The following is a 19,430-nucleotide window of genomic DNA, read 5'->3' as shown; positions in this document are numbered from 1 at the left end:
TGTTTCACCTTTTCATATTCAATGATGTCCTGCATTCAAAGGACATTTCCTTGAATGTAATATTTGGATTGGGTTAATAGTTTTGCCTTTTTAACAATAGTTTTCCCTCTTTTTTTTTTCTGATATCAAACAATAAACAATCAAGGAATAATCTGTATATGTAGCACATCATTTTTTACGTCTATATCTCAAAAATCCTGAAATATTGAAATGTGGTATATTTTGTCTTATCTAGTGAGGGTTTTGTTGTTAACAACCTCTTAAGCACTGGGGCCCCCCAGTAATTTACAGTTTTTTACCATGTTCAATCTGAATTTTCTTTAAAATAAAAAACATCTATATTGATTCTGACTTTTCTACATCCAACTCACAGGTTTATCATTACTTGGAGAACAAAGATTGTTAATGTAACCCTTTTAGAAGGGAAGATATGGTCATTTGTTCTGGGAATGTCATTTTCGAGCCTGAGAAACAGGCTCAGGGTTGAACAGGTTAATGCTGGCTGCAGTCTTGTGTTGGCTCATAATGTCCTGCTATAAACTAAACCTTTTTTCTTTTTCTTTGAGCAGAAAAGTTACCTGTTCAGTTGGTGTAAGTCACCTTTTTGACCTAAACACACTGGTTCGAATAGTTTTTGTTCCCTATTTGATTATGACAAGTGGTGCCCCTTTAATAGCAGCCTTCTGTCAAAACTGTAAAAATGGGTCATGATCATGGTTTAAAAATGACCATATGAATCTCCAAATGTTTGTGACGTTTCAGTTATGAGACTGATTCACAATCAGGTCTGATTGGAATAGAGTGAGAGCACCCTATAATTTGATTAATAGGGCTGAGTATCCCTCTGAATCATAATGACAGATGTCTGCAATTTGCTGATCTACGTACAGCTGACAACTAAACTGCAGAAGCTTGATACGTTAATGTGCTACCTGAAAATACCTTTTTTGTACAATGTGAATTTGGTTGTATATTCTTAAAAAGCTCACAAATGTTTACATCATTGTCGGCAAGGGACTTTTTAAACTTTCATTGAAGAACCAACAGTTTGAAAGAGGAAAATGAAGAACTCATAAAAAGTGATGGTGCAAAACCAGCATAGCAACAGCATCATTTGTTCCTACCTTGTCTGTAAAACATATTTTCCAGTAAGTGCAGACTTTTGTGGTTGAAGTGGACATGTCTGCAGATAAGTGTTTTTTTTTTGGCTCATCACTAATGTAGACTTGGACAGAAGTATTTAGTCTTTTTGTATTTCTTTTCAAGTTTGCAACAACATGTTGCTCTTACTTTGAACCGCTGTAACACATATTTTCAGGCGGGAAGATTTTATTTCAGTTAATACATTTAGTTGGCATTATATGATTCTGATAATGTGTTTTATTGTCAGTTCCCTGGTGTGAAACTGTGAAAATGTGTGTGAAAAGGAATAAAGGGTGATCAGTAGACACTTACATCATCTTCCTGAAATACATCCACACGAATGTGCACCCATGTTTGCACAATAGGATGTCTAACCTCCTTGATAAAATGAAGGAATGTCTGAAGACACTTCAGCGGTTTCTTCCGCCTTTGAAAATCCTGGAGAGGAGTAACATCAATATCTCATGAAGAGGGCAATCAGCCAGGACTGACTACCTTTCTCTCTCTGCGGCTCCTTATCCGTGAGACCAATCACATTGTAAATGCACATAATTAAAGCGCAAAAAAAAGGTGACTTTCTGGCAAAGAGCCCTCCTTAATCTCTTATCTTTGATTTCCTTTCCTCAATAAGTGTATGTTGACAATGACTGAGGGACATTTTTACCTGAAATGGAAATGTCGTTAATAGGAAATCAACCTTTCAAGTGAGGCACAGTAAAGGGTTGAATAATGATAAATCAGTAGGGGAGTGTTTACATGTAAAGATCTGTTTAAAAAAAGACAGATCTGACGGCATTGTACACACTTTAAGTAATGTAGTCATTAAAACAAGCAGTTTATCATATAACACACAATCGTCTGTGAAAAGCAGGAGGGTCTGGGATCATAGGGGAGAGAAAATGAAGCTAAAATAGTATTTTTTTCTCAGCTCCTACAGGATGCAAAGGCCTTGGCATTCAGAATAATTATTTCCTCTTCCCAGTCTGCACCCCTTTGTTTGGCATTTGGTATTGTATTCCGCTTCACACCCCTCATTCTATATTATCCACGTACATCTAGACTTACACTATACTGAGACCAGACAAACACACCTCGGATGCAAATGTACTTCTTATTAATTTCCATTATCGCAATAAATCTTGTCAATTTGCCTGCATTTGCATTTCTGTTTCATGTGCATGTCATGGCCTTCAGGCGGATTTATGAGAAACATATAAAAAAATTATCTAAGCAAATAACTTTCCGTGGAGTTTCATGAAAGCTCTTTAAAAGCAATGCTTGTATAAGTATGACACATAAGATTTTCCTATTGTATCCTAAAAAAAAAAGGACTAAATCATCAGGTTGAGAAATTAGATCATAGATTACGGATACAGTTATTTTGTTATCAATGGAGTCGAACAAATTAAAACATCTTGCATAGATAAGGTTTCAGTTAAAAAGCAGGTTCCCACATCCCAACGCTCTCATAATCATTATATATTAAAGCTCTGCCCTTTCATCAGATATTTGATGGTGCATCTATACAAATATGGATTTATTGGCACATTATGGGGACCTACAGTATGTAAGAAGAGGTTGCATCCATTTTTTTACTTTGTCCATTTGATATTCTGTCTAAATATTTTAGACTGATTGTAAATACAGTTATCATAATCGCCTGGAGGAATTTGAATTCCTGATAGTCGGGTAATCAGGTCCCACCTGTCTCTTTTGATTAGATTATACTGTATTGGTGTTGTGTGTACTATACATGTTTGTATATCTGATGATGTGTACACTGGCCCTAAACACATTGTACCTTCATAACTGAGAAAACAAAATATGATTTCTAATTCTTAGTGGGTGTTTTGACGTGTATTGTATTTGACAGTTAACAGTGTGAGATATCATGGTAGGAAAAAGTGTTTTGATGATGAGTTAGTGAAGTTTTGTGTTTTGCTGCCCTCTTGTGATTAATTCTAGAACATGATGTCTACATTATCGGGTTTTTAAAATGCTTTTTTGATGACCCACACTGTGGTCAAACCAGCCCTGTGAAATCACTTTAATAACATGTATCCCTTTCATACGACACTAGATTATTTGTCTTAGATGCAATGACAAACAAAGTAACAAGTAAACTTTTTTTCTGAGGATCTTTCTTGTTAAATGTAATCCCATTATCATGATCACATGATATTCAACTTGGTATTTTAAGCCATAACTGAAGCAAAAACTCCAGAATTTAAGATGTGTGGATGTGTGGTGCATTTGGAATTAATTTTCTACACAACCAAAGCATCAAATTAAAACACAAATTCATCTTATTTTATTAACATCTTCTTGACTCAATGAGTCACTCACATTCTTTCAAGATCAAATAAATATCACAACTAAAACCCATACAGTAAATCAGACCTTCATTTAACTCCATATACAACTATGCACTGTGTATGAGTTCTCCAGCTGTACATTACCTTATAAAGTCCTGCTTTACCTCTTTTCTGTCTGCTCATTCACAACCATCAACTAATGGTCCATGCTCCTTCAAGTGTTACTCCAGAGGAAGGTTTTATTGTTCAATACACTGGCCAGTTTATGATTAAAGGGTTTGTGAAATTCCCTGAGAAAGTCTCTGGTGGCTGGAAGCATAGGACCCAGGTTCCTGTCTGCTGTCCTCCGGGTGTTAGAGAGGGGCCGTCTGGTGAGCGCTGCCTCCCCCTGCTGCGACAGAGGGCCTGCAGGGAGGATAACAGAGTCCTTAACAATACTGATGTGAAGGCTTGAGGCAAAGATAACCACATGGAAAAACTCCCTGAAAGATTGAAGGTGCTTTTTGGATACGTACCTACACTCAAGAAATCAAAGACTTTCTTGATTGTCACTTCAAGGTTGGCTGCGTAGTCCTCGAGTCGAAGAACTAGAATCTGCTCTCTGTTGAAAACTGTCAGCCAGTCCAGAAAGAAGATGATGTACATCCCTAAATGTAGCCTCACCTATGGGGGAAAAAGGTAACATTGTGAGTCTCTTGTAGTGAGAACGTTTGGTAAACTGTTGTTTCCAATATCAAAAGTGAACTTCAATATCAAATGGTGAATAAACATAAAAAATGAGTCCTTTAAAGGTGTTGGTAGGTACGTTTGAGAAACCGGCACGAGATACACTTTTTGTTATATTCCATGGAATGCTCTTAACATCCTGATAGCAATGAATATCTGAAGTGCTTTGACAAAAAATCCATAAAAAAACGTCATCTGTTGAAGCCGTGGTACTGTAAAAAGCACGACCAATCATTTTAGCCGGCCCGGTTAAAATAACTGGATGGCCTACCTGCCTGTCAGCCTTCCATCTGTGCACAAACTTATCTCGTGCCCTCATTTGTCATGTGCACGTTCGTGTGTGTTGGAGGAGGGGCTCTGTAAGGAAGCGGCAGATTTTTTCCGGCTGTGTATTTTCAAATTCTAGCACACTCGAGCTGGTTTCTCCAAAATTACATACCCCATCTTTAAGTGTTGTGTGGTGAAAAGTCAACAGCAGACGCACATGTGTCCGTCAAAATAATGGAAACAATATTAGCTGAGAAATTGGATTTTGAGAATATACCTTGGTGATTGTAAGCTTTTGATTTGTCAACAAAGCCAATGAAAACACAATGCATATTATTTAATGTGCATAAGTGTCTTTAAATCTTTAAGTGTCAAACAGATTTGACTAAAAATAATAAATATTCAGTAAAGTGACACCAAATACTTTTATGTTTTACTCACACTAAGAAGTATTGATCATTTCTAGATTTTAAATTCACTCTTCAAGTTGTTGTTTAAATTCCTGCCACAGACACTCAGAGTCCTCAAGAGGGCAGCAAAGTGCCACACCAGACTAAAAATAAATTGGATTTTGAAAGCTTCATCTTCAACTCATCCATAACAGTAAACAAAGTCATGTAAACAAAGAGAACGTAATGGTGTTTTCTGAATGTTTTTGTTAGATTTGATGGATTCTGTTTCTGTTCCAATGGTTTCAGGTCGAGCTGATTGCTGCTTTTTACTGTAGTAAATCTGCCTGGATAACGGTGCTGTCACAGACATGTTGTGATTAGAGGTGACACCGACAGCGCTCATAACTCAGCCTCCTCCTGAGGGAGCGCTGCCGGATAGGAGGATATAAACTGAGGTGACTCTGGTCAGCTAGTAGGTTGTATTTTCTCTTGTGCAGAAGGAGAGTGCCGTAAATGTAATTTAAAACCACTCCACTTCATACAGACACACTTTGCCTTTCTGGAAATTGATTTACCAATAGACCTGCTGTTGCTATGATGAAGCCATGGAAAGGAGGAGGACTTATTTTCTGCCTATCCCTTTATTGGTTGAACAAAGAGATACATTTATCATAACTCAAACTACTGCCACACTTACTACTGTACACCAATGACAGGTAAATAGGCAGGCAAGTGTACTCAATGGGAAACATTTCAGGAACATTCAGAAAAGAGATGGACAGATTTTATGATTTAGTTTGGAATTTGGAGAAAAACGGACTATTTTGAAGTATTTGGATGCATTTACTTTCGTTTCTTTAAAAAAAGAAATGTATTTATGTGGATATAGATGTTAAAAAGAAAGATTTTGATTTTGTCAGCTTTAAATAATGACTTAAGTATTTAAATGCAAACTGATATTCAAACAGTGAAAAGTGAGGATCCTTTCAGCTTACCGGCATAGAGTTGGAGAGGCTGGTGTCGTAGACGCACGAACGAAGTGAACCCTCAGACAGGCAGGACTGAAACAGATATACAGAGTCCACGACCTTCTGATGGAAGTCCTCTGCTGACTTGTTGGCGATCTTGAAGTACAAATAGTCCGAATAAAGTCTGGGAACAGAAGGAAACAGAGTTGTCAGCCAGTTGGAACTTCGAAAGGACATTTTACTGGACGGACAAAAGGTGTTATGATTTTAAACAAATATCCTCAGAAGGAAAATCTTTTAGAAGGAATCCAAAATGGAAAATCTGGATATACACAGACCGATGGATTTCTCCACAACACCTTTCTACTGGATCTCTAAGCATGATGAGGATCTTGGCGCCAGGCTGGACTGTGTGGATGAAGTCCTGGGCCAGGAAGGGGGGCATGGCCCCCTCCCTGTCTGAGGGAAGGTAGCTCCAGGCCTGGTTGTCCCACATCGTGGAAGCACTGGCTTCACCTGTGAGGACAATGGAGAGTCTAAGCATCACCTCGGGTCAAAAACAGTTCATTTAAAATGCAAGAAGTGCTGACATTTAGGCATAATACATTAAAAGTTGAGATTGAATGTTGAACACATGAGGGTGATAAATTGACTAAGATTTGGGAGCCGGGCCAGGCCTCAGATAACCTGCTAATCTACTTATACAGACACCCTTTTCCTTCCCCTTATCCATTTTCCTTACTACCTCATCTCTACCCTCATCCCTTTATCCCTCCCTACCTCTCTTGGACCCTTCATCCCTCCATCCTTCATGAATTCATCCCTCGCTCCCTACATCCCTTCACTTTAAAATAAATATTGTTGAGGTCCTTGCAAGTGAAGCCCTACTTTTAAAAAAAAAACTTTTTATTTTAGTTTTTGATAAACAAACAGCCGGACAGACAGCACAATAGCAGTTGGCAAACAAATTAGGATGACAAAAATGTGATTCGAGTCCGACAGAATAAAAAACAAAGACAAAACAACAATAAAAAAAAATAAAAAATCTAAATCTAAAGGCTCTGAGTCTAAGTCCATTATTAATAACATAATGCAAAAGTAGAAATCAAACAATGTGCATAAATGGAACAAAAATACCAAATATATCAAAAATAATAAATAAATAAAAAACATAGCACAGGTCCACCACCCTGTTGTACAAAGACATCCGGCATGTCCAGCTCCCGTATATACTTGTAGAAGGGGTTCCACATCTTGTGGAATTTCCCCAGGAAGCCCCTCAGTATGCACCTTATTTTCTCGAGTTTGGCTGAATTTAGGACTTCTTTTAACCACAAGGTGTGTGAAGGGGATGTTGGAGACTTCCACATGAGCAATATCAGGCGTCTGGCTAGTAAGGTAACAAAGGCTATGAACGCTGTCTCCAGAGAAGAGAGTGGCCATGTGGGTGGAGTTACACCAAACAGTGCGGTCATGGCATTAGGAGCGATCGGTTTTCCAGTGATTTCTGACAGTGATCTAAAGATGTCAGTCCAATAAGAGTGTAAGACCGGACAAGACCAGAACATGTGTGCTTGACTCGCCGGTGCTTGGCTACATCTGTCACAAGTTGGGTCCACCTCCTTATATATTTTAGACAGACTGAGCTTAGTAAAGTGTGTACGATGCACTACTTTTCACTGAATCAGTCCATGTCTAGCACAAATAGAAGATTTATGTACATTAGCGAGTGCTTTCTCCCAAAGTTCTTCAGAAATCTCCTCCCCAAGATCCGTTTCCCGAAGAGATTTAATGGAGTTCAGGGTAACCAAACGAAGAGAATAAATCTGAGTGTAAATACACGTCATCATTCCCTTCAGAGTAGGTAACGGCCTAAGGAGTGTGTCTAGCGGTGAATCAGTTGGGTGATTAGGAAACTGAGGAAATCTATTATTAACAAAACTGCGAATCTGTAGATACCTGAAGAAATGTTGCCTAGGTAGTGCAAATTTATCAGATAGCTGTTGGAAAGAGGCAAGTGGCAAGTGAAGCCTTACTTATCTGAAAAAAAGATGCCCTTCAAATGAACGCTTAAAATGATTTGTGACCGGGCAGTTGCACCTTTTAGATTTTTTTCAATGAATTCATTTATTATAAGTATCAATACAAATACATAAGACAGTTTGATTTACTTCAGAAGCCAAGGCAAAGAAGCACATTTTTAAAGAAGAACACCTACAAAACTAAGTCGATATAAGAGATTGACCCTCATCATTGTTAATTTAGGGTATTATCTAGTGTCTCTCGGGGCCAGGCCCAGAGTTTGTGTGAAGATCATTTATAATCACAGATGCATGAAGAGTGAATAAAGGTTGTTGTGGAAGAAACGGTTGTTTGAGGTTCCTAGACCACAGAATATCTTTAATATCGTGTGCGTCACTGAAGTGCTCCTGTGGTCAGAGACACTGATGAAACATCCACTGAGAAATAGCATGCCAATAAAGGGAAGGAAAACAAGAGACACCTGTGATTTGAATCATGGTCAGAATCCAAGTATTTGGCAGTTCAAATATTCTCAGAAGAAAGAAATTAAGACTTTAAAGGTTATTCCATCTGCACAATGGACAGCAATAACACCAACCACACACACACACACACACACACACACACACACACACACACACACACACACACACACACACACACACACACACACACACACACACACACACACACACACACACACACACACACACACACACGCACATACACACACACACACACACACACATACACACACACACACACCTGTTATTAGTGTGCGGTGGTCCCCAGATGAATTTCCACTGATTCCTTCTTGGATGTTTTGGGCAGCCAAGTCAAACAGATCCAGGTAATCTTCCACAGGAAAACTTTCCTGGAAGCCATCTTTGAAACGAATATAGCCTGAACCCCAAAAAACACCAACATAAAAACTGTTATTATTCACACTTTTATAGACATCAAAGCATTTTACTACATTTCGCAAAATGATTACATGCACAAACAATTAATATTCAACCACTGCATACAGGAAATGTTATTTGAATAATAATATTTCCTGTATGCAATAGAGACAAATAGCAGTAACTCAAATTAAAAGCTCTCTAGAGGGAATACAATGTTTGCAGATTTGTATTATGAAGCATCTGCAGTGCAGTTTATCTGTGTGTTCTCATAGTATTGATTTTGAATATACAGTTATACATTTGGTTCTCTTTCTTTTCTTTTGATTATGCTATTTTCAAAAGAAAAGAAGACACCAGAGCCTGTTTTAGATATTGTTACTATGCAAGGACAAGTACTTGAAGTGGTTACCTGTTATAACTACCTTGATATCTGGCTTGATGATTGTCTTACTTTTAAACTTCATGTCAATGACCTGCTTAAAAAGCTGAGGGTTAGGCTAGGTTTCTTTTTCAGAAACAAGTCCTGTTTCTTGCTTGAGGCCAGGAAAAGTCTAGTCATATGTTGTATATGAATGCACCTGCCTATTGCCTGAACAAGTTAGATGCCACCTATCAAGGTGCACTGAGATTTGTCATAAGTTGTAAAGCACTGACTCATCACTGTACCCTGTATGCCAAGGCAGGTTTGCCATCACTTACTGTAAAGAGGCTCAGTCATTGGAACACGTTTATTTATAAAGCCATGTTGGGTAAATTCCCGTATTATATCTGTTCTCTGATAACACAGAGAGTTGCAAGCAGCTATTATCTGAGATCGCATGATGTAGTATTGTTAGATGTGCCAAGAGCAAGGACTGTCTTAGGTAAGACAGCTTTTATGTGCGCAGCGCCACTTGCTTGGAACAATCTTCAGCAAGAATTGAAACTGAGCAATCTCATTCCTCTGCATGTTTTTAAAGCTAGGCTAAATGAAATGCTCGTTGATACTATGGGCACTTGTACATTTCTATAACTATGTAAATGTAACCTGTAAATATAATGTATGATGTCCTTTATTGTTTTATGTTTCATGTGGAACCTACTGTATATGCTGCAGGTCTCCCTTGAAACAGAGATCTATCATCTCAAGGGACCAATCTGATTAAATAAAGGTTTGAAATGAAATTATGGATTGATCAAGATTTAATGCTTCAAACCATAGAGTTTTTTAAATAAATGGTCTAATGAACAGCATCCTAACAGGACCAAACCTGATTGAATACATTAAATTACATTACTTGTCACTTGTTAGACACTTTTATCAAAAGAGACTTACATACTCAATACTGTGGGCAATCCCCACAGGAGCAATTGGGGGTGAAGTGTCTTGCCCAGGGACACAACGACATGCTGACTACAGTGGGGTTTGAGCCTGTGCTCCCTTGATCCGAACACCCACGCTCTATCCACTGCGCCACACGCCTACCAAAACAGTTGCTTCTTTTATTCAATTAATGTACTAAACTTTAAAGCGTATGTTATGCTATCTTTTTCCTTCTTTTTGATTAATTGAACAAACAGTTAGACCTGTCTTTCAATCTAGCTTCCACCATCATCCTCAACATATTAAGAAACACCCCTCCTGACGACTTACCGAAGCGTTTCCTGGTCCACCAGTGCGGCTCCTTCATGGTGTTGAACTTGACCTCTGGGTGCAGCAGCAGCCTGTGGAACAAGTCCGTCGTGCCGCACTTCGGCTGTCCGATGATGTAGAAGTACGGTAAGCAGCGTAGGCGAAACACTTTGCTTCCTCTGTGAAATAAGTGCTGCTGGAAGTTAGTCCTCAGGTGGTCACACACAGTCTTGAAGGTCTTTGAGCGCCGAGTGAAGAGGTTCCTCTGGTACAGATCAGTGCTGCGTTCACTGGAGAACTCCTCATACCAGCAAGGGCTCTTAATGCCGGGCAGGAAGTGGCGAGGAATTACAGAGAACAGCTGCGGAGAGGAAAACAACTCAATGAAGGCCACATACACTTGACAAAATACTGTCAGGATTGGGAGAAGTATTTCATGAAGTTATCTAAATAGTGACATTTTTCATGATCGTGAAGATGGCGTCTTTGAGTCATGTAATTTAAACTCAGCAGTAACAATTTATCATCAAAACATTCATAATTAAATGCCAAATTACATGATTTTGCAGCTTTTAGTTGCATTAGGTTGCTTTGAAAGACTCAACATTACATATTCATGTATCAAAAACTAAATGGTAGCTTGACTTAATGACTCACTTGTGTGGCTATCTCCGTTATTGTAATTTCAGTATTAATGTCAGAGTTGCCTTAGCCATACAGACTGTAAAAGGATTGGGGGTAATGTGGAGAAGCATGATGAGAACATACACTAAAACACAGGAGAATTACAGCACATTAGCACATTGTAAACACACTCAGTGGGTCCTGAGCAACACATGAAACGTGATATACCCAACAGCTGTACGAACTTTGGCTCTAAGTGTAATCAACACCTCTGTCAGTCTCAACAAACACTGCTCATTATGAGCTTCACCAAACAGGCATTTACTGCAGGGTTAACTCTACGCTGTTTGTTATGTGTGCGTCTCTTACAGTTCACTTTCTTCAACAAAACAATAAAGCAATCATAGCGGTCTCTGATCAACATTTTCCATTGTAGCCTTAATGATCATTTACCAGCGTGTTTTTGAGGGGAAACATTGCATAATCGCAGCGTGGAACCATAACAAAAACATCCCTTATTTGAGTTGGCTCACCCTTCTACAGCTAAATGAGTCAGAACAATTTTCCACAGACTTACATTGGAGTCCGTTCCAACGACATCCTTTTCATCAGGCACCTTCCTGGGTGCGTATTCCAGTTTAGAGCTGATATTCTTCGCCAGCAGTTTCATGTCTATTAAATCATTTCCAGAGGGAGCTTCGGCTGCTGCTGTGCTTGTCAGGACGACCGCAGGTCTGAGCTGATAGGGTGAGGGGGTGAGCAAAAGTCCCTTCCTGTCCCACGTTAGGATGTAGGAAGCAGTGATGAGGAAGGTCAGAGTCAAGCCCATCAGGAAGCTAACCACTTTCACTTTCGAGATGCTCCTCAGGTTTCTCAGCGACCACTTGATATCCAGATTTGTATTCACGTCAAACGATGTCCGTACGGGCCTTTTCCCATAGTTCTCAGCCATGGGCAAGCTGTGGAGGCTGTGAGTGTAGTCCGTGTGGTTGTTGCTCCCATATTTGCAGTCCGACAGTGACATACTGACATAGAAGCGGAGTAGGCATGTAAAAGGGGAGATTTATTCCCTCAAAGAGCTCAAGTTTCACCTACAGGAGGTTTCATGTCATGATGTGTCCATTCTTCAAAGGTTTCAATCTGCAGCAGATCATTTGTCTTCATTTCTTTCTGGCTCTGCAGTCTTCAGGAGGGCCTCCTGCAAATCAGAAACAGTTGTGAAAAACATCAGGCTTCCTACACAAACATGAGCAGTGTAGCTTCCTTTGAATTATTACAGTCAGCTGCCATCATTCCTAGAGAGGTGGTGTAAAGATGTTTTAATATTAGGGTATTTTAGGGATACCTCTGAGGCATCAGTAGGTACATTTGCAGCTATATTCAGAAGCATGCAAGATGTTTGAGGTCAGCTGCAGAGTGTGTGTGGTCTTGCTGAATGGAGATCCCTTGCTTTATGATGAGGGCTATATAGCAAACGCAAGGACAAGCTCTATTAAGAGACTTTCAAGGTCAGAATAATAGTTACTCTGTAATTCAATACTAAAAACACACGATTATTCTGTGTGAGCTAAAAGCCCGCTGAGAGCTTTATTTTGTTAACCTGGAAATACGATTTTCAAGATCAAAGTTTTTCACTGAGAGAACCAAGTGAGGTATTGATACAGGTGGACACGCAATGACGCAAGGGCACACGTTTTGTTTTCTTTTCCCACCGCATGAATAAAAAGAAAGTGTGCATCATTACTTCTAATGCCCAGTGCAAATGAATTCCAGACATTGAAGTGTGAAATGTTTTTAAAACACTTCTCAGACTCTTCCTCAGCCAGTAATGTATTCCTTTTGTTGCAGAGTGTTAACAATCCCATAGGAGCTGTGAATGAAATCCTGCACCAGTTGTAGTGAACTCTGTAATTTAACAATGTTTTTCTTACTGCACAACAGGGGCCTGTTAACGTGCGCCCAACATTATGGAACATGTTCACACTTACATCATTAAAGGTGCAAATTCTCAGTCAAATTGAGTGCTACTCCATCTTAGTCACGTTAGGTGACAAAACTAGATTGAGTTCAAAGAAAGAAACTATAAAGCTGCATTATGGGAAGTGTAGGATCAAGTGTTTTTGAGCTTGAAGCACTCAGAATATCTCCGTCTGTGCTAGTTTGAATCCTATCCTATTAGTCCCAAAACTTTATGGACGTGATACACTGTATTGTTGAGTACCCCTTTAAGACATTTTCAGGCGTCATATTTATAGCATCTACACATTCATTGCACGCTTTTGACCTGTGTGCACGTAAATTATTTGGCGGACCTGCCGAATGTGTGCTCAAAGGACTTTTCAAAGGCAGAGTCCATAATGGGACAGCTCTGAGCCCTTCCAGACATACAAGGAATGCATGGCAATATCTGCAGGCCTGCGTCGGATTGGACAAATACCTTTTTGTAATCCCTCTAGTGTGTTATGTGCCCCATTTAATGAAATATCTGCGGTGCGTTATTTAAAATGTCAACAACTTACTTGCTTAACACTACTTTGACATCTACAGTGGTTAACAGTTTTAAGTTATTTGTAAAGGATGCTGCTTTCACCAATCCTGATATCTGCCATAGCCCTGTTTTAATTATGTGTTAAACATCATATTTGTGTTCTCTTATCTCATTTTGATCTTGTCTCTGCATTTGTATTTCTAAAAATGGAGGCAATTGATATCTGAAGCCATAATACATCAAGATTGATGTCTGAAGAAAGATTCCACATGAGAGAGATTCGGAAATGTGACAGAGCATAAAGAGGACACTGAGTCAAGGGTAAATCACAATATGAAGAAATGAAGGAGCAGAGATGAAAATGAACAGTGTGAGAAAGAGCAGGAGAGATAGCCTTTTAGACCTCTTAGGCCAAGAATCGATCTGCGGCGGGAAGAAAAACAGCAGGTGGGATTGACTGAGGTGAAAGTCCATCATCAAAATCCTGCTGACTCAAAATAAAAGCCTGCATTCATCATTGCATTAGAGGCCTTTGTTGTCCTAAGTGCACAAAATGTCAAGACTCATTTATCAAAGACAGAATGAGATATTACTCGTGTTGCTAATTCTATGGGTTGGGTTGTTTGTTAGCTCATCGGAAATCTTGACTCAAGGTAGAAAATAAGGCTCAGAAAAGACTAAATGATTCCAATCAGCCTCAACTGAGTCTCTGCTGCAAAGAAATGAAAGCGATTGAAAATCAGCATCCCTGCAGAGCTGTTCCAGAGACAAAAAGCTGCATGCTGTATGAAGACAAAGCATCTTTTTTGTTTACATTTCAGCATGAAATAGAGCTTCTACGAATGTGAAGAGCACCTTGAAAGAATCCAACATGACGAGGACACAATCTGTTACAAGAACCAGCATTCATTATACACAAACTCTCACATCTACTGAACAGGTTTTAATCATGTCTTCATGTTTGTAACTGTGTAAACACATCCTGACCTTGTACAGTACACTCTATGACTGGGACTTGGCTGAATCCCAGCGTTGGGAAATGGGAGGTACAAGAGAAACTAATGCCACAAAAGGAAATAAAACGGCCTCCCTGTTGATGGGGAAGTCAAACAAAGACGGATGGGATACCAAACTGCAGTGATAATAAAACTTACTTCGTGTGGATGGAGAAGAAATCAAGAGTCAAAATAATTTTGAATAAACCTCCTCGCTGGGAGTTATCTTTCTCAGGCCATTTCCATAATCAGATAATGGACACATTTTTTGACAGGAAATCTAAAAGCTCTCTAAGAACACAAATATCTCAGGAAGTGGACTGCATCCCTCCCCTTCTTTGTCACTCCTTACTAAGGAGAAATACACTGGAAAATGACGGTTGCCTCTTAGGAATGTAACTTCTTAATCTGTTAAACAAGCAGGTGGTTGAAGCATGAGGACAGTCTAAACAAACCAGATGCATGCTAAGAAAAGCTCTAGAAATATTAAACCTCTTGTGTCTGTCTTGATCAGCCAGGTCACCACAATCCGCACCAACATCTGGGCTGCAGATGTTGTCCTCTCAAGCTAAACGGTGTATTTGTTCATGCATCTAAGAGTGTATATTTGCATGCATGTGTTTTTCTTACAGGAACGGGTTGTTTGCTTTAGCAGCGCTTTAAAACCGATGTGACAATAATAATAAGCAGAGGACACTTGAAAAATGTTTCCTACGGTTTAACGAGTGTGAGGGAGAGGGGCTGGACATGTCTAAAGGCAGGAGATGGATCTGAGGTCATTTAAAGAGTATTTCCAGTTTATTTGTAAGTGAGTCTACCTTAACTTCTGGCAAATGTCCCACATTGCAAAGTAAAAAATACAGCAAGTATGGTCATGTTCCAGAGAGTCACTACCAACTTTGTGACGCTCAGTAATATGTTTGCATTGTTGTCATTTTGATCTCCACCAAGGTGGTTATGTTTTCAGTTGGATTTGTCAGTTTTTCCAAAGGATTACTGAAAAACAACTAACCGGATATTAAAGGAACTTGGTAGAATGTAGAAGCATGGGACAATGAAGAAATAGCCCATTTCTTGTAAAAGATCTTAACAGATTTAATTGTTGAATTCTGAGAATGCTAATTCCTTTTTGTGAAAAACATCTGGCCACAGAGTACTTGCATATGTCAAGACCCAATTGATCATAAGAGAACATCAAATAAAAGGTTTTGGCAAATAAATAGCTAATGATCTTTGGTTGATAACACCATAATTCAAGTATAAAAAACAACAACAATTAGATCACATTCTTTCCACTGATTTGCCTAATCTGAAGGTGGAACAAAGAGTGTCAAAAGTTCAGCTTTAACTCTTCTCAAACCTGAAATATGTTTTTGTTGAGTTGCAACCACAAGAACATTTGGCTGTTAATTCAGCCGTTAAAAAAACGCTTGAAGACAGAATCAGTCAGAAACGTTCACCTGCTTCTGTGACAACCTACTACTATAAATCCTGTTTGCACACACAAACCATGACAGTATAACATGTAGCAGCTTGATCAGAGGATTTATTTGTGAACTACTGTGAACCTAAATCTGTTCCCACACTCAAAATCCTCTTAAAGGTGTTCGGTAAATCTAATAAGTAATCACAGGTTTTAAACCTGTAATTACGCTACAATTGTTGCAGCATTAACATAATGATGTGTTATCAATCACTCATGACTTCTGTTTCACTTCAAGCATTGCCCGATCTCACGTTCTAATGCTTTTAGACATTAGGAAAAATATTTGCCTTGGATGATGACTCATCCGGGGCTATAGCCTTTCTGCATCTAATTAAAGACAATTTCATGAACCTTTTACTTTTGATTTGAGTCTTTGGAGATATCAAGTTCAAACATACATCATTGGATTGCAAAGAAAAATAAACAAAGAAGAAAAATTCCAGAGAAAAACATCATCAATCAGGGAAATTACAAGACATTTCGAGCAGGAAAACAAGGGAGTGACTTCTGCAGATAAGAGTTTGACTTCAAAGAATCATACATTCGAAAACTGAAATACTTTAGAGCCAATCTTGCATTACTGAGAAGTGTTAATCTCAAGTAAAACACGAGCAACTCTTGAAATAGAAACACAGAGTTGTTGCCAAAACAATTTGTTATCATGCAAACCTCCCACATTCCCAATGCGCTCTGTTACAGAGTATTTTTCTTCCATTTGTGGTGGACCCCCAGAGTCCAGTCTAAACAATCTGATATGGCTCAACCCCCTCGCTCTCATACTTGAAGCATTACGTAATCCTCCGAGCATCAGCTCTGGCCAAAAGAGGCATGCTTTCACATCTCTGCAGCTTCAGCCAGACATTTGTTCAGTAAACTCAGGTGGCAACCTTCTTGCCAAGTAAACCTGACAGTCCAGAAGCAGGGTTATGGTTTAGCATGTGCAGAGTTATGAAGGGTGGAGAGGGGCTACAAACTGTCCCTAAATCCAATTAACAATAACTGAACTGATTTCGAAGCTGCACTAAGAGTCCACGGAGGCTGGTTTGTTCTAAAGGTCATCTGCCTAACTGTCGAGAGGACGGCTGTGCTGTAGTCTCTCAATAAACTAGAATGGGGAAAGCAAGGGGAGGAAATTGAACTAAATGTCAAAAGGAAACTGTGAGCGTGTAAACATCTTACACATCAACACAAGAACATAAATATAAAAAATGGCAATGAGCTGGAAGCGAACAACGCTTGTTTGCTGGGGTGCATAACAGGAATCATGTAATAGAATAAATTATCCAGGGTCTCCTGTCAAATATTGAGATGTTTTGGAGAATGCTTCAATTTGTTATCTTACAATAAACAGAATAATAATGACAAGATAAGCGCAAGATGTTGGGAGTGCGTGTACAAATGTTTACAGCAGTTTATCTTCGCCTCATGACACTGTCCTGTTTTTGGTTCAGTCTTCTAGACCAAGAGTGTTTACCCCCCTGGAGACCTGACACTAAGATATTCTGCAGCTGTTCACGGAGGGGAAAAATGTAACCAGGAGGACATTAGTTTCAAGCATTGCATAGCCTTTAACCCATAGTATTGCATTGAAAGACTACTTTCTGGACACTTATTAAAGAATTGTATGCAGTATTTTGATTATATATTTGTCTTTCCTAATTTTGTATTAAAGTTTAGGCTTCTATGGGCTGCACAGGCTGTCAATACATACACAGATCAATACTGTCACAGTGTCTGATAACACATTACCACTATTTTAAAGATGTATTATAACAACTATTAAAAAGGTGAGAAATAAGCAACAAGTAAAAAACTGAGTGATCAACTATTAAAATAACAAACAGATAAACAATCTTTTTGTAACAGATTATCTTGTTGAACGGAGATACTCACACTGGGGTTGAGTCGGTTCAATCCACGCGCTTCTTGTGTCGCCGATCACGAGCCATGGTGAGCACCAATGAAGGCAATGAGAACCACCTAACGGCTGTCTGTTTAATACAATAAGTGAAATAAGTGAAATAAATGTGGAAATATCCTCAATATGAACGGTGCTCATGCTGACAGACGCCGGCTTGGTTTGTACGCGGACTTTCCGGAGTCTCCATCTGACTGAGCTTTCCTGCGTGCGACACACAGTGAGGAGGAGGGAGGGGAGGTGCTCGTGAGGAACAGCAGAGCCAATCTTATCTACATTTCAACATCGAAATTATGTATTGATTCGGTTTGACGTTATGACGAGAACTATATCACTTTAAAAGCAAATCCATATGAAGGCTACTTTTGCCAGGTTCGCTTAGGGTCTCCTATTGGGTAATGCCCGCGAAATGAACTAACATTAACAGCTATCCTAATTAGAGAAATGCTCAAACAAACTTCAATGAATATAATAACCAACAACAGCAACAATCCTTTGGTACAAATATGTACATGAAATGCATTTAGGTGCAATATCTGTGTTGCACTATTGGAGAAGCCTGTGACACAAGATTTTCATCGACATAACTTCACTGTAGCTATGTTCGTTTAACAAATAAAGAACCTTGAACCTTGATATTGATTTTAGAAAACCCATTATCTCTAATAATCTCTGGTGTTTAAAACCAGATGAAGCTCCAAATAAATCAGTAACATACCCTAAAAAAAACCTTATCTCTAATAATCTCTGGTGTTTAAAACCAGATGAAGCTCCAAATAAATCAGTAACATACCCTAACATGCACACCATTGTAAATGGAGAATTTTATTTAATTTGGTTGCAGCACAGCTGTTTCTTCTTTATGGAAAAAACAGACTGAGTGCATATCAGCCTTCCAGCTTTGTAACAATACGATTATGTAATCTCTGTTTCAATGTCAAAACCTTGTTCAATATAATCGGGTGACTTGATTTTTTATTATTTTTAATTCAGTTATTCACCAGCTTTATGTAACTTTTAATAATTTCTAAATTAACTTCTACTCTTAAGGAAAACATTACATTACATTAAATTGCATGTAACTTGTTAGATGCTTTTATCCAAAGCGATTTACATACATTCAGTACTGTGGGCAATCCCCACAGGAGCAATTTGGTGGGAACTGTCTTGTCTAGGGCAGTGGTTCTCAACTGGTGGGTCGCGACCCAAAAGTGGGTCGCGGACCCATTTCGAGTGGGTCGCGGATGTGTGAGTGAAGAACAAAAAAATAAAATTGGAATTCTTTTTTTTTTTTTGAAGGCCCGATTTTCTAACGCTGTGCATTTAGTCGGCGTTGGACTGGAAGTACCGGAGACCATAAACGGTTCTGAAACTTCTGTCACGTAGTGATCATCTTCTCAATAAAATATATTTTCTGATGTTTTTTCGAGTCTTCTGGCCAATCAGAATCAAGATTGTTGCCGGAAGTCCCTACGGAGAATAACTTTGCGGTAGAACTCTTATACATCCATGGGTACAACTTCAGATAAAAATGAACACATAATGAAATATGACCCACGGTTTGATGAT

The 19,430-nt window shown here is 39.0% G+C and overlaps 1 protein-coding gene across 2 annotated transcripts; it reads right to left on the bottom strand.

The window, feature by feature from the left end:
• Positions 1 to 3,426: 3,426 nt before the first annotated feature.
• Positions 3,427 to 18,078, bottom strand: LOC307043683 (carbohydrate sulfotransferase 15-like). 2 transcript variants are annotated; one of them, XM_079688366.1, is made up of 8 exons: positions 17,837 to 18,078; positions 11,552 to 12,172; positions 10,372 to 10,711; positions 8,599 to 8,736; positions 6,150 to 6,327; positions 5,839 to 5,995; positions 3,974 to 4,121; positions 3,427 to 3,863 (listed from the first exon to the last, which is right to left on the bottom strand). In XM_079688366.1, the coding sequence occupies exons 2-8, from the start codon at positions 11,996 to 11,998 to the stop codon at positions 3,673 to 3,675; spliced, it is 1,599 nt and encodes a 532-aa protein (XP_079544492.1). In that variant the 5' UTR covers positions 11,999 to 12,172; positions 17,837 to 18,078; the 3' UTR covers positions 3,427 to 3,672. The 2 variants fall into 2 exon arrangements, with proteins under 2 accessions (XP_079544492.1, XP_079544493.1); XM_079688367.1 differs by having other exon boundaries at positions 6,171 to 6,327; positions 17,837 to 18,077.
• Between the last annotated feature and the right edge of the window lie 1,352 nt (positions 18,079 to 19,430).

The sequence above is a fragment of the Notothenia rossii genome (assembly GCF_949606895.1).
Source record: "Notothenia rossii genome assembly, chromosome: 6".
NCBI lineage: Eukaryota > Metazoa > Chordata > Actinopteri > Perciformes > Nototheniidae > Notothenia > Notothenia rossii.
This window is presented reverse-complemented; position numbering and strand designations above follow the sequence as displayed.

Coding starts and splice junctions, on each gene's coding strand:
- LOC307043683 (XM_079688366.1), bottom strand. CDS start 11,998: ATGTCACTGTCGGACTGCAAATATGGGAGCAACAACCACACGGACTAC. Junction 8,737..10,371: donor GTGGACCAGGAAACGCTTCG/GTAAGTCGTCAG, acceptor TTTGGGGTTCAG/GCTATATTCGTTTCAAAGAT. Junction 6,328..8,598: donor CCACCGCACACTAATAACAG/GTGTGTGTGTGT, acceptor TTGTCCTCACAG/GTGAAGCCAGTGCTTCCACG.